Genomic DNA, 19,670 nt, shown 5'->3' with positions numbered 1-19,670 from the left:
TTCCAAAAGCTCCGAAAAAGGGCATTGAGACAGCTACATGAAATAAGGATGCTTCAAACATATCAGTAGCGAATTCTGACACGACATCCAACAAATGAACTAACATTCCCCCTATCAATAGGCTTCCTTCTATCTTCTACCATTGTAGAAAATCTAGCCCAACACCTTGCGAACTAGAACAATCTTAGTGACATCACTAAAACCTTTAAGCTGCAAGAAAAAGGAGATGCCTGACAGGGCCATCACCATGTATGCTTTACATTTTCCAACAGTAAAACAATGCCATACAAAGGACCAAATGCGCTGTTCATCAGTCTTACCTGCGGCCTTCTTTGACGAACAAAACCCTACCCAAGCTGACCAGGCCTTCTTATATTTCTTCAAAGTACCCAGGGCTACCGCATTTTTTGTAAGGTCTTCTATACCAGACTTATAATCTGCCAGACAAAATCAGGGCATGGACCACCAACATCGTTAGCATCAGGGGCTAGATAATGAAACTTCCGCCAATCAAATCTTGACAAGGCATCCACAATTTGCAATCCCATTAGAAGACCCAGGCACATGTCTTGCCTTTAAAACAATGTTAAATGTTCAACATTTATAAATCAAATGTCTCGGTAACCACAAAATAGGAGGGGAGGTGGCTCTTTGATTATTGATAGCATGTACAGCCCACAAATTATCACACCAGAAATTTATGTTCCTATCCCTAAGGCGATGACCCCACAATTGCACCCCAACAATAATTGGAAACAATTCTAACAACAAAAGATTCTTTGTGAGATTCTCCTGCTCCCGAGAAAGGGGCCAAGCGGCAGCGCACCACTCACCATCCAAATAAGCCCCAAACCCAGAAGAGCCTGCACCATCATTAAAAAGTTGAAGCTCAACATTATTTGGAGGAGAAGTCCACAAACAAACCCCATTTAAATTAGTCAGAAAAAGGCGCCACATCACCTTACGACAAAATGCCTTTCCCATTGGAATAACACGACAGGCAAAATTAAAAAGGCCAAGCAGTGATTGAACTTGCTTTAGCTTCACCCTATGGACTCCATGAAACAAATTCAGAATACTCTGCAACTTACCCAGTTTTTCATTTGGTAGCTACAACACCCAGCCTGAGTGTCAATCTCAATACCTGAATGCGATAATTTTACTGTGAGGCCCCCCATGACCCTAAACAATGATCGGGCAGAAAACAACAATTCCTGACAGACTGTAAAACCACTTGGACCAATAAATAGAAAATCATCCAAATAATGGACCACACCCTGACGCCCAGAACCGGCAATAATACACCAATGAAGAAAACTACTAAAACACTCAAAAAATGAACATGACACCGAACATCTCATAGGCAAATATTTGTCCACATAATAACCGCCTGGTAAACGAAACCCTATATGTCTAAATGAAGATGGATGTAATGGCAGAAGTCTAAATGCTGATTCAATATCAAGTTTTGCCAGCAACGCGCCTGACCTACACCGCTGCACTATCAACAAAGCCTCCTCAAAAGATGGATACACAACCGAGCATTCAGATTTTGCAATTGCGTCATTCACAGACATACCAGGCGGATGTGACAAATGTTGGATTAGCCTGAATTTGCCGAATTCCTTTCCTGTAACCACGTCCACTGGTGAAAGAATCAGACCTTGTAAAGGAGGGGAAGGAAAAGGGCTGCACATTCTACCCAATGACACCTCCTTATTCACTTTCTCCTGCACAATTAACGGCATATCAATACCTGATTTCAAATTTCTAGGTGAGCCAACGTGCACTTTCCCACTAACTGACAACTTAAACCAATTAACAAAGCCATCCGGTACAAATGTTGAGGCCGTCCTATTGGGATACCAGCCCAACCATTTACGCAATTAACACAAATTTATAGGTGAAAAGGCTTCTTATTGTACTCTCCCCTAGGATGTCCCCCCCCCCCCCCCAGACGCGGAACAGGCATGCTTATATCTACAGGCTGCCCTTCTGTCACATTGACCTCCGCTATAGGCAAAACATCTACCCCGATAGAACGGCCCATATCTATTTGGATTTTGTTCTGTCTCGTCACACCCACATTATACACTCCTGTTCTAGGTTGCGTTACTTCAAGCCACACTTCCACTTCCTTACATCCAAGATCCATAGCAAGCAACGCATCCTGCTTTCTGTGGAATGCCTCGTCATAACACCTCCACATATTACCTCTAGAGTGAGTGTACATTCCTTGAATCAAGTAAATGTATTTTAAGACATTCATATGTTCCTCCGGCCTGCTTTCTAGATAACACCCAGCAAAGACAAAGATGCCCTCTAACCAGTTTGAAAAACTTTGATAGGCTTCCTCACCGATACCAGAGCGTGACTTTGCTGCAGCTAAAGCGTCCTTTGCCTTATTTGGGATGGTAAACTTATCCACAAAACTCCCTGTGCAGATCTTACAAAGCACCTTACTTCTAATGTCCCTAAGGATGGCTGTATAGGAAGAGCGCACCACATCATCACTCGCTATTCTGCCTTGGGAGCTTTAACTTGCATCCCCAGCACGGCGGCAGGCATCGCCCAACTTTCTCTCCAGCAGCCTTACTAACTTTTTGCCCTTACTTCTGGATCTTCTGGGAACCTCACTCTCAGAGGAAGAAGAGCCTGACTCCGAGTTACCACCAGAAACATTGCTGCTATGCTTAAAGGCTGCAACAGACCCTCTACTATCACCAACCAATTGCAACGATGATCCTTGAGCAAATGTGGATACGGCCTCCGCATTAGAAGCGCACCTGTTCCCGCGTCTTGATGCCATATGCCCAGTCGAACCTGCTGAGGAGTAAACAAAAACAGAGCTCGCAGGACCAAGCGCAGCACTCCTAGAGACAACTGACCGTGTTGAGGTAGTCAATAACGGATTGGACTCTAACAAGTTCGACCCGGCTGAGCTGGTTGCTGATCCGTACTAGGTAAATTTGAAGCAACCATGCAGGAAGTAACCAGTGGAGCCACCAGGGTGGATGCACAACCCAGCCCATGACCTGCACAGCCAGCAGCCAACTGCACATTACTATTGGCCCATGATACTGATGGGGTGAAAGCAGCTGCCTGCGATACATCTGACTCCGTTAACACTAAAGAGGATATAGCTGTTGAAGAAGGAGCACTTGTGTTATATAACAAATTGCTTTGACATGTGTGAACAGCAAAATATGGGCCATAGGCAGAGAGAGGGGGATGGCAAGGAGAAAAACCAAAAGGTTGGCTCGGAAATGGGCAAGGTAAAGAAAGGGCATTCTGATTAAACGGCAACCATCCCGATCTAACACTCTGACAGGGAACCTGGAGCAAACCCACGCAAACACGGAGAGAACATACAAACTCCACACAGATTAGGCAGTGGTTAGGAATCGAACTCATAGGCAGAAGTGTTAACCACTAAGCCACCGTGCTGCCCCAATTTATGTTTCTGCTCCAAGCCTGCACGGATCTCATGACTCTTGTGTCCATGCAGTAAATCCTAGCACTATATAGTGTGATATGAAATATAAGTACATTACAGTAATATGGAATGTGGTTATTCAGACCAATAAGATTGCGTCCATCCAGGCAACTGCCCAATGTACACTGTTTTATATGCCACTCTATCTCCAGATAGGTTAGAATTACCAGATAAGAAAATAATAATCATTTTTGGGGAATCATAAATGAGTGGAGAGGAAAAAGTATTATCTTGGCTGGAAAATCCATTAAAGACTTTAATGCCATAGGCGAATAAGATGTGGGCAACTTATGAGACTAGCATAAATAGGATTTCAATATTTCCTCATTGTAATTAACTTTTTTTGCAGAAAGTATGAATTGCAGCAGCTGGATTCAGACTTGTAAGTATTTGGACACATGCAGTGGCATAACTAAACACCCCTTCATCCTGGTACAAAATCTAAATCAGGGCCTCACTGACATGCAAAAACATTGTCATACCCCGTTTAATAGATGCTGTCTAATGTGAGTGTGTGTAAGTTCTGTGCACTTTAAAAGACACATATTATTTTTATAGTCATTATAATATCTGCCAACGGGTAAATACCATAAATTTAGACATTTGCATAAATACATTTTTAAAATTCTTGTCCTTCATCTTACTGCCAGAGACAGCTGACTCAAATTGCCTTATTATAGGTACACCCCTGCTCACGATGTAGAAAACCTCCTACATCTTTTGAACTGGCCATACTGGTGGTTCCTTGTTTAAAAGAGGGAGAAAGAAGCAAGCAGCACTGAGCCTGGGTAGCAAATTGAGGTTGTGGTTCTGGGGCACCATTGTGGTTGCCACCTGTGTTGCTAAATCCCTGCACATATGGTTCTGTGACATACACCAAATTATACTTTGAGGAACACATAGAAGGTTATTCAAGAAGTGCACTCGATACTTAGAGGAAAATGCTTTCATCCACCTAGACGTGAGGAAATAAAGGTGCACAGCACCTCCAAAGACTGGTTTCAGCTGTGCCGTGGTCCTTTGAGATACCACAAGAGAGGCCCACCGTGCTGTTAAGGTTGTGACAGTAGAAATAAAGTGATCCTTTGCACTAACCTAATACATTTTACTTCTGTTATAACTACTGCATGATACACTGTATAATAAAAACAGAGAAGTGTTAAATTTACTAAGGGCGGTTTAGTATGCAAACCACAGGAATTGACAACCTATGGTTTGGATGATGAAAACTCAGATCGCATCTCATGTGTGGTGGTTTGCAAACTTATAAACCATAGATGGTTTTGGCTAAAACCGCATTGTAAACATCATTTTTTACATCTGGTTTTACTTTACGATCTGCATAATTGGAGCCCTGGCAAGGTTTACTGTGCCCAGCCTGACAGGAACCCTCTTGCCAGGCTCACTTTATTACATTCAAGTACAGTTAAAAAAAAGAAAAGGCCCCTCCCATAAATTCTCTAACAGCTCAGCCTTCTCAGCATCAGGCTTTAAACATATTATAAGCATTAATCGTGTCATGAAGCTGCAGACGCCAGTCATCATCATCAGTTTGATGACTGGCAGGGGCGGGGTGGCTCGTTAATTCTCACTGCTGTTACGGCCACCCCCCGGAGGCAATTTTGGCTGCTTTTTAACGGCGGCCGCATCCCATGACACGGGATGTGGCCGCGTCAGCACACAGGTGGCCGCATCACATGACACGAGATGCGGCCGCGTCATTGGACGCGGCTGCATCGCGTGTCATGTGATGTGGCCGCCCCCCAGGCTGAACTCAGCCAGCCCGCGTCTGATGACTGGTGTTTCAATGTAGAATTAAAAAAGATGTATCAATGTAGTTCATTGTGATTTAAATCCCACATTGTACTAACCATTTGTTTGCCGCGAAATATGTGAACATGCCCTGACTGTACTTGACCTACCCTACATATATACATAATTCTCATTATAGTCTATTTATACAAGCTTGTGCATTGTTCGTGCACATGCGCAGTATAGAAATGCATATATTACGCGAAAATAATGTATGTTCACCTCTACATGAGCTCCAATGACCTGAACAGTTTTCAACAAACCAGAACCATAGCTTGTCCAACCGGCTGCATGGACAGGATTAATGAGGATTGCAGCAACAAAGCTGCTGTTTATATTTTCTATAGGACAGCTGTTAATATTTAAGCTGTCTGTGGGATTTTGAATTTCAGTAATAAGTCTAATCAATGTGTGCAATTTGCATTTACAGGGCTAACGGATGCCTGTAATTCATCCTGTAACGCTTCAGGTAACTTTTTGAACTCTGCCTTTGGTTTTATATCTTACAGAGCTTATAATACATTGATTTATTCGTAGTTTTTTTTAAGTTTTCTTCTTAATATGATACCTATTAATTTTTCCCTACTAATGGATAGAAAACAGGATAATAACATATTTGAGAACAGACTGTGCAGATATTATAGATGTTTATAATTAATTTAAAAATAATTCCAATAAATGTATTTTTAGCTAATTGTTATGCTGGTAAAAATACATCCAAAAGCCAACCCCCAGATAATATTAGACACATTTTTTACATATCACACACCTATATTGCCAAGGTTCCAGTATTATTACTTGTCCTAGATGATGAAAAAAAGCTTTCAACTATAAATTGGTTATTTATGAGACTTAGCCTAAAACAAATTGGCCTTTCACACTTTTTTATATTTGCTATCATGACACTACATTTACACACCAACTGTTAATTATTCAGGTTTCATCTCTCAAGTATGTTGGGATCCATTTGCCTATATATCCAAATATTGTAATTATTTTCTCCCTCTGCACCTACTCTCTTGGTCAACTCTATGCCAATGACACCTTTCCTCACCTGACCTCTCTCGCTTGTATTACAATAAAGTACCACTTTATAAAAAAAGGCCCCTCCCATAAATTCTCTAACAGCTCAGCATTCTAAGCCTCGGGCTTTAAGCGTATTATACGTTACATTAATCGTGTCATGATGTGGCAGAGATGCCATTCATCATCATCAATTTCATGATGATAATGACTGGTGGGTTAATGTAGAATAAAAAAAATGTATCAATGTAGTTCATTGCGGCTAAATCCCACATTATACTAACTAATCATGTCCCGCAAATCACGTGAACTTGCCCTTAGTAATACGTCTAATCAATATGTGCAATTTCCATTTACAGGGCTAACGGATGCCTGCAATTCATCCTGTAACGCTTCAGGTAACTTTTTGAACTCTGCCTTTGGTTTCATATCTTACAGAGCTTATAATACATTGATTTATTCATAGGTTTTTTTTAAATTTTCTTCTTAATATGATACCTGGACCAAAACATTTCTTTGTACATATTAATTTGTTCCTATTAATGGATGGAATACAGGATAATAATAACATATTTGAGAACAGACTGTGCAGATATTATAGATGTTTATAATTAATTTAAAAATAATTCCAGTAAAGTATTTTTTAACTATTTTTTATGCTGGTAAAAATACATCCAGAAGCCAAACCCCAGATAATATTAGACACATTTTTTACATATCACACACCTATATTGCCAAGGTTCCAGTATTATTACTTGTCCTAGATGATGAAAAAAAGCTTTCAACTATAAATTGGTTATTTATGAGACTCAGCCTAAAACAAATTGGCCTTTCACACTTTTTTATATTTGTTATCAGGGCACTACATTTACACACCAACTGTTAATTATTCAGGTTTCATCTCTCAAGTATGTTGGGATCCATTTGCCTATATATCCAAATATTGTAATATTTATGTATCACCAGTCCACTACTTCAATCTGTCCCTCTCTAATGCCATCTTCCCTTCCACCTTGAAGCATGTTCTCATCACTCCCATTGTCAAGAAACCATCACCCAACCCCACTTCCCTCTCTCCAGCTACCACGCCATATCCCTACTCCTGTTCCTTTCTAAACTTCTCAAACGGCTAATCTACAGCTGTTTAACACACTTTCTCACTGTTCACTTTGTCCTTTACCCTTTACACATGGGCTTCTGCCTTCTCCAGTGCATTGGGACTGACAGATCTATTACTTTCTAAAAAGGAAGGCCTATTTCTCTCTACTCTTGCTGTTTGCTACGTTTGACACACTTGATCACCCTCTCCTCCTTGATTCCCTTCACTCCCTTCACCATGACATAACTCTCCTTTCCTGGCTTACATCCTACCTCTATAATCATTCTTTAAGCTTCTCTTCCTCAGGCACTTGCTCTCCTCCTCTTCTTCTATCTGTTGGGGTCCCCCAAGGCTTTGTTCTTGGCCAATAGCTTTTCTCCCTCTGCACCTACTCTCTTAGTCAACTCTATGCCAATGACACCTTTCCTCACCTGACCTCTCTCGCTTGTATTACAATAAAGTACCACTTTATAAAAAAAGGCCCCTCCCATAAATTCTCTAACAGCTCAGCATTCTAAGCCTCGGGCTTTAAGCGTATTATATGTTACATTAATCGTGTCATGATGTGGCAGAGATGCCATTCATCATCATCAATTTCATGATGATAATGACTGGTGGGTTAATGTAGAATAAAAAAAGATGTATCAATGTAGTTCATTGCGGCTAAATCCCACATTATACTAACTAATCATGTCCCGCAAATCACGTGAACTTGCCCTTACTGTAATTGTCCTATGCTTGCGGCTGAGTCTACATTAGACATAATCCTCATTATAGTCTATTTATACAAGCTTGCACATTGTTCGTGCACATGCGCAGTATAGAAATGCATATATTGCGCAAAAATAACGTATGTGCAACTCTACATGAGCTCCAATGACCTGAACAGTTTTCAACAAACCACAACCATAGCTTGTCCAACCGGCTGCATGGACATGATTAATGAGGATTGCAGCAACAAAGCTGCTGACTATATTTTCTATAGGACAGCTGTTAATATTTAAGCTGTCTGTGGGATTTTGAATTTCAGTAATAAGTCTAATCAATATGTGCAATTTGCATTTACAGGGCTAACGGATGCCTGTAATTCATCCTGTAACGCTTCAGGTAACTTTTTGAACTCTGCCTTTGGTTTAATATCTTACAGAGCTTATAATACATTGATTTATTCATAGTTTTTTTTACGTTTTCTTCTTAATATGATACCTGGACCAAAACATTTCTTTGTTCCTATTAATTTGTTCCTATTAATGGATGGAATACAGGATAATAATAACATATTTGATAACAGACTGTACAAATATTATAGATGTTTATAATTAATTTAAAAATAATTCCAATAAATGTATTTTTAGCTAATTGTTATGCTGGTAAAAATACATCCAGAAGCCAACCCCCAGATAATATTAGACACATTTTTTACATATCACACACCTATATTGCCAAGGTTCCAGTATTATTACTTGTCCTAGATGATGGAAAAAAAGCTTTCAACTATAAATTGGTTATTTATGAGACTTAGCCTAAAACAAATTGGCCTTTCACACTTTTTTATATTTGCTATCATGACACTACATTTACACACCAACTGTTAATTATTCAGGTTTCATCTCTCAAGTATGTTGGGATCCATTTGCCTATATATCCAAATATTGTAATATTTATGTATCACCAGTCCACTACTTCAATCTGTCCCTCTCTAATGCCATCTTCCCTTCCACCTTGAAGCATGTTCTCATCACTCCCATTGTCAAGAAACCATCACCCAACCCCACTTCCCTCTCTCCAGCTACCACGCCATATCCCTACTCCTGTTCCTTTCTAAACTTCTCAAACGGCTAATCTACAGCTGTTTAACACACTTTCTCACTGTTCACTTTGTCCTTTACCCTTTACACATGGGCTTCTGCCTTCTCCAGTGCATTGGGACTGACAGATCTATTACTTTCTAAAAAGGAAGGCCTATTTCTCTCTACTCTTGCTGTTTGCTACGTTTGACACACTTGATCACCCTCTCCTCCTTGATTCCCTTCACTCCCTTCACCATGACATCACTCTCCTTTCCTGGCTTACATCCTACCTCTATAATCATTCTTTAAGCTTCTCTTCCTCAGGCACTTGCTCTCCTCCTCTTCTTCTATCTGTTGGGGTCCCCCAAGGCTTTGTTCTTGGCCAATAGCTTTTCTCCCTCTGCACCTACTCTCTTAGTCAACTCTATGCCAATGACACCTTTCCTCACCTGACCTCTCTCGCTTGTATTACAATAAAGTACCACTTTATAAAAAAAGGCCCCTCCCATAAATTCTCTAACAGCTCAGCATTCTAAGCCTCGGGCTTTAAGCGTATTATATGTTACATTAATCGTGTCATGATGTGGCAGAGATGCCATGCATCATCATCAATTTCATGATGATAATGACTGGTGGGTTAATGTAGAATAAAAAAAGATGTATCAATGTAGTTCATTGCGGCTAAATCCCACATTATACTAACTAATCATGTCCCGCAAATCACGTGAACTTGCCCTTACTGTAATTGTCCTATGCTTGCGGCTGAGTCTACATTAGACATAATCCTCATTATAGTCTATTTATACAAGCTTGCACATTGTTCGTGCACATGCGCAGTATAGAAATGCATATATTGCGCAAAAATAACGTATGTGCAACTCTACATGAGCTCCAATGACCTGAACAGTTTTCAACAAACCACAACCATAGCTTGTCCAACCGGCTGCATGGACATGATTAATGAGGATTGCAGCAACAAAGCTGCTGACTATATTTTCTATAGGACAGCTGTTAATATTTAAGCTGTCTGTGGGATTTTGAATTTCAGTAATAAGTCTAATCAATATGTGCAATTTGCATTTACAGGGCTAACGGATGCCTGTAATTCATCCTGTAACGCTTCAGGTAACTTTTTGAACTCTGCCTTTGGTTTAATATCTTACAGAGCTTATAATACATTGATTTATTCATAGTTTTTTTTAAGTTTTCTTCTTAATATGATACCTGGACCAAAACATTTCTTTGTTCCTATTAATTTGTTCCTATTAATGGATGGAATACAGGATAATAATAACATATTTGATAACAGACTGTACAAATATTATAGATGTTTATAATTAATTTAAAAATAATTCCAATAAATGTATTTTTAGCTAATTGTTATGCTGGTAAAAATACATCCAGAAGCCAACCCCCAGATAATATTAGACACATTTTTTACATATCACACACCTATATTGCCAAGGTTCCAGTATTATTACTTGTCCTAGATGATGAAAAAAAGCTTTCAACTATAAATTGGTTATTTATGAGACTTAGCCTAAAACAAATTGGCCTTTCACACTTTTTTATATTTGCTATCATGACACTACATTTACACACCAACTGTGACTTATTCAGGTTTCATTTATCAAATATGTTGGGATTCATTTGCCTATATATCCAAATATTGTAATATCTCTTAATTACCAGTCCACCACTTCAATCTGTCCCTCTCTACTGACATCTTCTCTTCCACCTTCAAACATGTTCTCATCACTCCCATTGTCAAGAAACCAAGAAACCAACCCCACCTGTCTCTCTTTCCAGCTGCCACCCCATATCCCTACTCCCATTCCTATCTAAACTTCTCAAACAACTAGTCTACAGCTGTTTAACACACTTTCTCACTGTTCACTCTATCCTTGACCCTTTACACATGGGCTTCTCCAGTGCATCGAGACTGACAAATCTGCTCTTCGCTAAATCGAAGGCCTACTTCTCTCTGCCGTTGCTGTTTGCTGCTTTTGACACAGTTGATCACCTTCTCCTCCTTGACCCCCTTCACTCCCTTCACTGTTCTTTCCTGACTTACCTACTATCTCTATGATTATTCCTTCAGCTTCTCTTCCTTATACACTTGCTCCCCCCCCCTCTTCCTCTATCTGTTGGGGTCCCCCAAGGCTTTGTCCTTGGCCCATAGCTTCTCTCCCTTTGCATCTACTGACTTGGTCAACTCTATGCCAATGACACCTTTCCTCATCTGACATCTCTCCATCTCTCCACTACCATGTATCCAACTGCCTCTCTGCCATCTCCACTTGGATAGCTAAATGCTACTTCAATCTCAACATATCCAAAACTGAGCTTGTCATTTTTCATCTCTCAATGTCAGATCCCCTCCTTACATTTCTCTCAGAATTGGTCATGTGACCCTCGCCCCTGTTACCCTTGCACACTGCCTAGGGAGCATAGTTGACTCCTCAACTTCACTCCCCACATACTGTCCCTCGCAAAATCCTGTTGCCTTCACCTTCGCAACATTGCCAAGGTCTGTCTTTTACTCTCCTTGCATGTCACCGAGACCACTGTCCACACTCTTGTCATCTCCCATCTCCTCATCTCTGACCTGCTTGAGCGGCATCTGTACCCTCAGCAGTCTGTCCTGAAAGCGGCGTCACATCTAATCTTCCTCTACTGACATTCCTTTTCCACTGTGTCTCTCTGCAAAGCCCTCCATTGACCATTCAATCCTGAATAAAATTCAAGTTGCTTACCCGCAACTATAAAGCCCTCTTTAATGTCTACCCCTCCTACATCTCTGAATTTGTCAGGAAATACTCCCCTACACGCCCCCACTCCACTCTGCTCCTCTCCTATTAATAGCACACACTCACGCCTGCAGGACTTCCCACTTTTGCCACTCCTAGCCCCATGCCTAACCCGCCACATTCTAAAACAACTCAGTAGTCACCTGCCCATTCCACTACTATCCCAAAACCCCATTGCCTCCTTTTGTTTCCTCACCTATCTAGAATGTTAGCTCTCATGAGCAGGGCCCTTTCTACATCCATCTCCTGTCCTCTTGTAAAGGTTTTTTTATGATCTAAGTTGTCTCTTCTACTATTGTTTGTTCTCTTGCTTTAAAATTTATTTGTATTGTGTTCTGTTTGTGTAAAGCTGACTGTCCAGCGCTGCGGAATCTGTGGCACCTCGTAAATATATATATATATATATATATATATATATATATATATATATATATATATATATATATATAAATGATGATGATGAATTACATTTCCATAATGAAAACAAATCATCAAACATTAAACTAATGGGTGTCATATGAAATTTCTCTATTCGGCTGCATTAATTCTCTGAAAATAATGACGAAAACCATTGCTTGATGATGTATAATAACTTTGGGATATAAAAGAGATTCTCCCTGAATCAAGTCTGGAAGTGAGTCTTGTAATATTTTGACTTTTCTTTTTTAAAAGGATATTTGACACACTTATAAATTTGATCTTAGACAACTGCAGAGCAGGATTATTATTTAGTATATATAAATGGTACTAATTACCAACTTTGTAATATGCAATGCCTCTCAAACTTATGTTGCAGAAAATTCAATTATATAGGTTCCTTAACATATTTTATATTATTGCTCTAAATTGATGCCAATGTGTCTTCTATCTTATTAACAAATTCTCAAACATCCAATTAAGCTCACTATTGGGTTCTCAACTGCCCTATGATATCCTGCCCATGTTTGCAATTTTTAGCTTAAAATACCTTATTATCTTTCAAGACCTTTACTAACTCAACCAGGTTTTTAATACTGCAAGGCAGGCCATCACTCAATCACGGGGTAATCTCTCTTTCCCACTTTTTTCCAAATTTGGATTAAGTCAATGAGATGGACAAAGCAAAGCATTGTCTAACAAATTACCCAAATGTAACTTTAACTTGAATAAATGGATTGTATAATCATATCCGAGAGATTGATACTTTTTAAATATGGTTGCCCCCCTTGCTTTTCTTAATCAGCACATTCAAATTTTCCACCTCAAGCTCATTGATTTTACTGTTTATGTAACTTTGCCAAAGCTGAATAATTGAAAAGGATAGTAGGATAGTAGGATTTTATTAGTTTAATAATCTCTTGGGTTTTTTTTGTGTGTATTCCATGTCAAACATTGTTCACATATACATTTATGTATTATAATCTCTAATGAACAAATTTGAACATAAGTAGATGTCATGGAGCAAGTATACGTAACGAAGAGATGAGAGAGAGAGAACGATTATGCTCAAATGTGAAGTTGATTATTTCATTTTCATTGACTGTCTATAGGGTTTTGTTTTTTTTCCTTATGTATAACAAAACTTTAAGATACTCAAGCAGTTATGGCTGCCAGGGCTTGCTAGGAACAGTTGTGCAACAGAAACAAAATGCTGATTTCTTCATTTTAACTATTTTTACCCCAGCACCCACTGGGTAAAGGTGTGAGAAGAGCCCTAGTTCTTACTGCATAAAGCTGTTCTTTTTCTGATCCGTATATTTTTTGTAGGTCCGATTCTCCTACGGCTTTCTTAGCTAACCTGTGGCTCTCCAGGTGTTGTGAAATTACAAGACCCTGCATGCTTTGCTAGTTGATAGCCAGCCAATAGCTGGAAAGGTGTGCTGGGATTTGTAGTTTCACAACACTTGCAGATTTTGAGGGGAGATGAATAGCATAGGGTCCTTCCATAAAAGCCGCAAACCAGGATTAGGCTATGAGCACTGGTGCTTGGAGCACTTTTTTTGTGTGTGTGGGAGGGGAGGTGTCTAAAGTTTCTTAAATTATTTATTTTCTTTTTTTACACACGACAATGGATAATTATTGGCATGGATCTTGAGCTAGGGGCTGAGTACCCGCCACAGACAGGCGTATCTGTGGCTGCCTCCTTCTCTGAATGGGCCGCAGTTATGTGAACATGCCCTTAATGTACTTGACCTACACTTGCAGCTGAGTCCCCATTTTGCATATGGACCTCATCATCATAGTTTATTTATGCAAGCTTACAAAATGTTTGTGCACATGCGCTGTATAGAAATGCATATTTTTACGCAAAACAAATGTATCTCCAACTCTACATGAGCCCCAATGACCTAAACAATTATCAACAAATCACAACCATAGTTTGTCCATTCGGCTGCATGGACAGGTTTAATGAGGATTGCAGCAAAAATGCTGCTGATTATATTTTCTATAGGACAGCTGTTAAAAAGTTAACTTCTGTAAGATTTTGAAATTCTAATCAATATGTGCAATTTCCATTCACAGGGCTAACTGATGCCTGCAATTCATCCTGTAACGGTTCGGGTACGTTTTTGAATACTTTATTTAGTTTCATATCTAACAGAGTATTTGATATGTTGATGTATTTCAACTCTTTTTTACATTTATTCTTAATATGCAAACCAAAACATTTCATTGTTCCTATTCATTTGCTCATTTGAATGGATGGAAAGCAGAATACAAACAAATTTGAAAATAGACTGTGCAGATACTATGGATATTTATAATTCAATTAAAAAACATTCCGGTGAATAGCCATACAGATACTATAAATTAATGAAATGTTGCTGTTTGTTAACTAAGTGTCATGTTGGCAAAAATACACAGATACATTTTGTAAACATTACAGATATTTAACACTGTCTGCTTATCCCTTCTTAAGGTTTATTGCTCTTCTCCCCAAACTAAATTCAGACCAATCAGGCTTTACATCCAGAAGCCAACCCCCAGACAACACATAATACTAGACACATTTTTTACACACCTATATTGCCAAGGTTCTAGCGTTATTACTGGCCCTAGACGCTGAAAAGGCATTCAACCATAAATTTTATGAAAATGACCCTAAAAAATGTCATATCTGCTATCATGACCCTGCATTGAAATGACCACTGTTAGTTATAGTTAGTTAATATGCCCCAAACAATGGGGCATATTCAATTGTCCGCGTTACTCGCAAAAGTAACGCGGCTTGCGCACTATTACCGTTATTACGGTAATAGTGCACGTAATTATTGTTATTACGGTACCTTTAATGCCGGCTTTCAGCTCACAGTTCAGGAAGCTGCGAGCTGAAATCCGGCTTAGAATTACCATAATAACGGTAATACTTTTAACGCTGTGTTGCGAGTAACACGGACAATTGAATATGCCCCAATGATTGTTTTTCAGTCTTACAAGTAAGACATCTATTTACCTCAACATTTTCACTCTTTAACTATTAGGCTTCCTACTAAATTTGAGAAATGTTATTCCACGTTCCCTCTCAGAGGCTTCAAGCGTGCTCTTAAGACTCACTTCTTTATTCAAGACTATCAGACCTCCTCCTAACTCCCTTGTCCTGGCCTTCTCCCCCAGTTAGTACCACCCTATTTGTGTCTCTCCCTCTCCTTTAGGATGTAAGCTCTCAGGAGCAGAGCCCTCTTTCCTTGTGTGCTCCTTCTGCTGTTCCTTCACCCTCTGTACCTCTTGGCTTGCTTCCCTAGCCCTGTTTTCTTAAGCTTCGGCCTACTTCTCACTGATTTCTACCATCACTTTCACTCATTGTCCTAGAAATAATTTGGGTCACTGTTTTCTGTATATGTCACGTACGGCGCTGCGGACCCTTTGTGGCGCCTTATAAATTAAAGATAATAATAAATAATAAAAGGTAAATCATATGAATCAAGATAAGCAAATTGAAAAATACACCATGTCTGATTGGTTGTGGAAGTGATATGTGGTAAAGTCATAGTACAGTACTTTTAAAATAATTTAAAAGCCTCCTGTAACTTCTAAAAAGGTTGGTGCTTCTATAGTTCTTATCAGATATATGTAGGAGCCTATTCTATAAGGAACCTATAAAAAAAAATATTGAGTGTTATGCTGTGGAATATTCTATGACCGTGGACGAATATGAATATATTCTCTATAGGAGCAACTATTTTATACCATATTAATTTTACATGTTTTTACATGATATTTTATAAATTCTTTATTATATAAAAATGCATTCTTTCCTTTATTAAATTCTTTAAAAAAAGAGTGGTTCCTTAAAAAATAGACATTTTTATTATCTTTAATTGCTGTTTTAATATGAAGCACTAACTAACTAAAGGGAGGTTTCATTGTGACTGTAAGTTTTACAACAATAGCTGGATTCCCCTTGTTTTATTTTTCCAGAAAAATAAACAAACAAATCATATTTTGTTTTTTAAAGTAAAGCATTTTTTTAGTATACTAACTTTAACTCCTGTGTTATTCTTTCTCAACAGCTTACGAGATCACTTTTAAGGATGTAAGTGTGTTTTTCCATTCCTTTTTGTCATTGCAAGTTTTGTGTACTAAATTAACATTAGAACGTAATAGTGGACAGTTACAACATGAAGCGGATTGTGATCTTACATTGCTGTATACAGTACAGTCTGCACCTCTTCCGCTGAACAGGGACTTCTTTGGTGTTCCACTTTATGTGATGTCCCGGGATCTTTGTGGAAAGATTTACTATCTGCAAAGATATCCTAATTTTTTCAGTAGGAATGTATGACCATTTTTTTATTTGGATTTTATGATTGTTTTATTAGAGAAAATGTGAGTGTATCAGTTTGTGTGAATAAAATGATAATATTCTTAACAAAGCAATATCACACTAGATGCACTTTATTTTCTCTTTAGTTTATGTAATGATGGTTAGAGCCTCATGATGTATCTGGATATTTTTGGAGGAAGAATATAAAGAAAAATCATTGATTGATGTGTCATTTTCCTACAAAGGCTAAGAAGAAATTGTGGATTTTGAATTATAAGAACTTTATATGGGAATTTGTGATATATTCATATATGTCAAACAATACTATACTATTGTGATTTTTTTTTCTATATATATCATATATGATAATATCGGGCCTTTAACTCAGAGAGTGTCATCACAAACAATATAAGTATAATTTATTATTTTATGATATGTGTAAAGACATTGACCAGTGCTTGAAGGGTTTCAGATTGTTATAAATATAAGGAAGATGTGTCTACTTATGCAGGTTTGCAGATCCACTTGAATAATGTGCTTGGTGGAAACCGTTAAATATCTCTTTAAAGTCCAATCTACTACCACTTTAAAAATACACTTTGATTTTAACTTTCTGTTCATTGCTATTTATTGTACTGGTTGTGCATATTAACTCATGGAAAATAGGTAAGGTCATCTTTTAACATGTTCAACACAGTTTTAACCTCACTGACTCTTATGCAGTTTTCATGCACGTATTAATGTGTTAAATGCATCTGGAAATTCCCTTTCCCGTAAAAATGTAAATGAAAATGCCATTGAAAGACTCAAGTCTAGACCAAGATCTGATCTCCACCACCTCAAAGGACGTGGAAAAATAAAGTCCTTTTGCCGTGGGTCAGAGGAAACTGTGTAAACCTTTGCAGAACTAGGAATTGCCTAGTCCACACATTTAGTAAGGAACACCCCCAATCCACCAAGCTCCTCATAACATAAGTGACATTTCTGCCACTATCATAAAACTACATTTGCTCTGCATGTTTGCTCTTTGTAAATAGCCTTACTGGGTTTCAACATGCAGTCATTCCAGAGTAGTAACATTGAAAAAAAACATTTAAAATGTATAAAAGCATTAGACCTAGAAAACATATTTTATTGACAGTGTCTCTTTAAATGCTTTCATTAGTCTCTCAGTTATGTATGAATAACTAATTCTTATATAAACTTACACTGAATATACTTATTAGTGTACTGTTTGTAACTGTATTTACAGAATGTACAGAATTGTTCAGAAACCGGACAACTGTTGTTGAAGTAAGTATCATTGTTCAGTCTGTGGGGGTTTTTATTTTATTCTGTACAACAGGTTTGTCCCCATTACCACAGTGGGATCAGAAAACAAAGTAAATACTATGGGCATAATTTTAAGTTAGGAATAACTCCACCTGGAAGGTGCAATTTTGTAGCACTGCAGAGGGGGTACATGTAAAAGGTGGAGACAGATTTAGAGTATAAAAGCCAGTAATATTTTAATTAATTAGTGTGTGTGTGTGTGTATATGTGTGTATGTATATATATATATATATATATATATATATATATATATATATATATATATATATATATATATATATATATATATATATATATATATATAATTATATGAAGCACCTTCCCCCTTGACCATGGTTACACACAAACCATCAATAAATGCACTGACGGCTACTGAAATATAGGTCGACTTAACCTCGGTTTGTAAACCGAGTTGGATATGTGATCTTTGTTTCATGTTCATTGTTCCCGAACAAGATTTATATACAATGTGCTGTGCTTTTGGAGAACCCTGCTCCTTCCACCATTAAACACTTTGGGGAATATTTACTAAACTGCGGATTTGAAAAAGTGGAGGTGTTTCTTATAGCAACCAATCAGATTCTAGCTGTCATTTTGTAGAATGCACTAAATAAATGAAAGCTAGAATCTGATTGGTTGCTATAGGCAACACCTCCACTTTTTCAAACCCGCAGTTTTGTAAATCTAGCACTTTGTCTGTTTTTCGTGAAACTCTAAATCTGGACCTCTATGTGCATGACTAAGTCACTTTTACAAAATTTTAACAAACTAGTGGCACAGTTAATGATAAAGTATTAAATACATTAAAAACAGAGTTTTAATGTCTTTGTATATGCTAAATTAGTTTATGGTGATTATAAGTGTGTTTTAAAGAGGAAATATAATTGCAACAAAAACTTTTGTTTTGAGTCAGTTATGAGGGAAGGTTAAATACTGTAATACAGAATAATGTCCATGGCTATTTTTATGTAAAATTGGAAATTGTGGCCAGATTATTATATATTAATTATTGTTTTTACCTGCAATGTGCATTATTAATATGTAACTAAGGTTTGACAAATGGTTTTTTAATAGCACTAAAGATAGTATCACTAATTCCTTAATTTCTTTTTTTTTTTTTTTTTTTAGTTACCTGCAGTCAATCGACAATTATACTGAATACAAGTATGTATACTTCTACTGTGTATTACTGTCTTCTGCAGTTGTTTTACCTTCCCAGCCTGCTGTAAAGAACCATGGAACCTAAAGTATACATTTATCCAATAAAATAGGCAACAGTAGAGAGGTGGTCTTCTCGCCCTTTTTCTCCTTCGTGATTTATAGAGTAAATTCAGAATGTGGGAAGTAGGATTTTTATCACTAATCTGCACAGCTTACTTTACACTTTCAATGCAAAAAGAACCTTAATAATATAGCCTGCCTGTGTCCAGCCAGAGGGGCAGGTTCAGTTCGATGTGAAGTGCCGTGATGTGTCTCCGGAACAGTCCCTGGAAATACATTGCCTCAATGGGTTTTTTTGTTTGTTTTTTTAAATACTGTTTTTTATCAACCTCATTAAAAAAAT

The 19,670-nt window shown here is 38.0% G+C and overlaps 1 protein-coding gene across 5 annotated transcripts in view; it reads left to right on the top strand.

The window, feature by feature from the left end:
• Positions 1-19,670, top strand: part of ADGRG2 (adhesion G protein-coupled receptor G2) — a 154,791-nt gene that overhangs the window by 96,064 nt on the left and 39,057 nt on the right. For 3 of the 5 annotated variants that reach the window (XM_075196536.1, XM_075196534.1, XM_075196531.1), the window contains 9 exons: positions 3,846-3,878; positions 5,739-5,777; positions 6,691-6,729; positions 8,499-8,537; positions 10,307-10,345; positions 14,533-14,571; positions 16,521-16,543; positions 18,027-18,067; positions 19,235-19,270. In XM_075196536.1, coding sequence (XP_075052637.1) covers positions 3,846-3,878; positions 5,739-5,777; positions 6,691-6,729; positions 8,499-8,537; positions 10,307-10,345; positions 14,533-14,571; positions 16,521-16,543; positions 18,027-18,067; positions 19,235-19,270 — 328 coding nt within the window. The remainder of the gene's footprint in view (positions 1-3,845; positions 3,879-5,738; positions 5,778-6,690; positions 6,730-8,498; positions 8,538-10,306; positions 10,346-14,532; positions 14,572-16,520; positions 16,544-18,026; positions 18,068-19,234; positions 19,271-19,670) is intronic. The other 2 variants (XM_075196532.1, XM_075196535.1) reach the window with 2 other exon arrangements.

Source organism: Mixophyes fleayi, chromosome 2 (assembly GCF_038048845.1).
Source record: "Mixophyes fleayi isolate aMixFle1 chromosome 2, aMixFle1.hap1, whole genome shotgun sequence".
NCBI classification, from domain to species: Eukaryota; Metazoa; Chordata; class Amphibia; order Anura; family Limnodynastidae; genus Mixophyes; species Mixophyes fleayi.
This window is presented reverse-complemented; position numbering and strand designations above follow the sequence as displayed.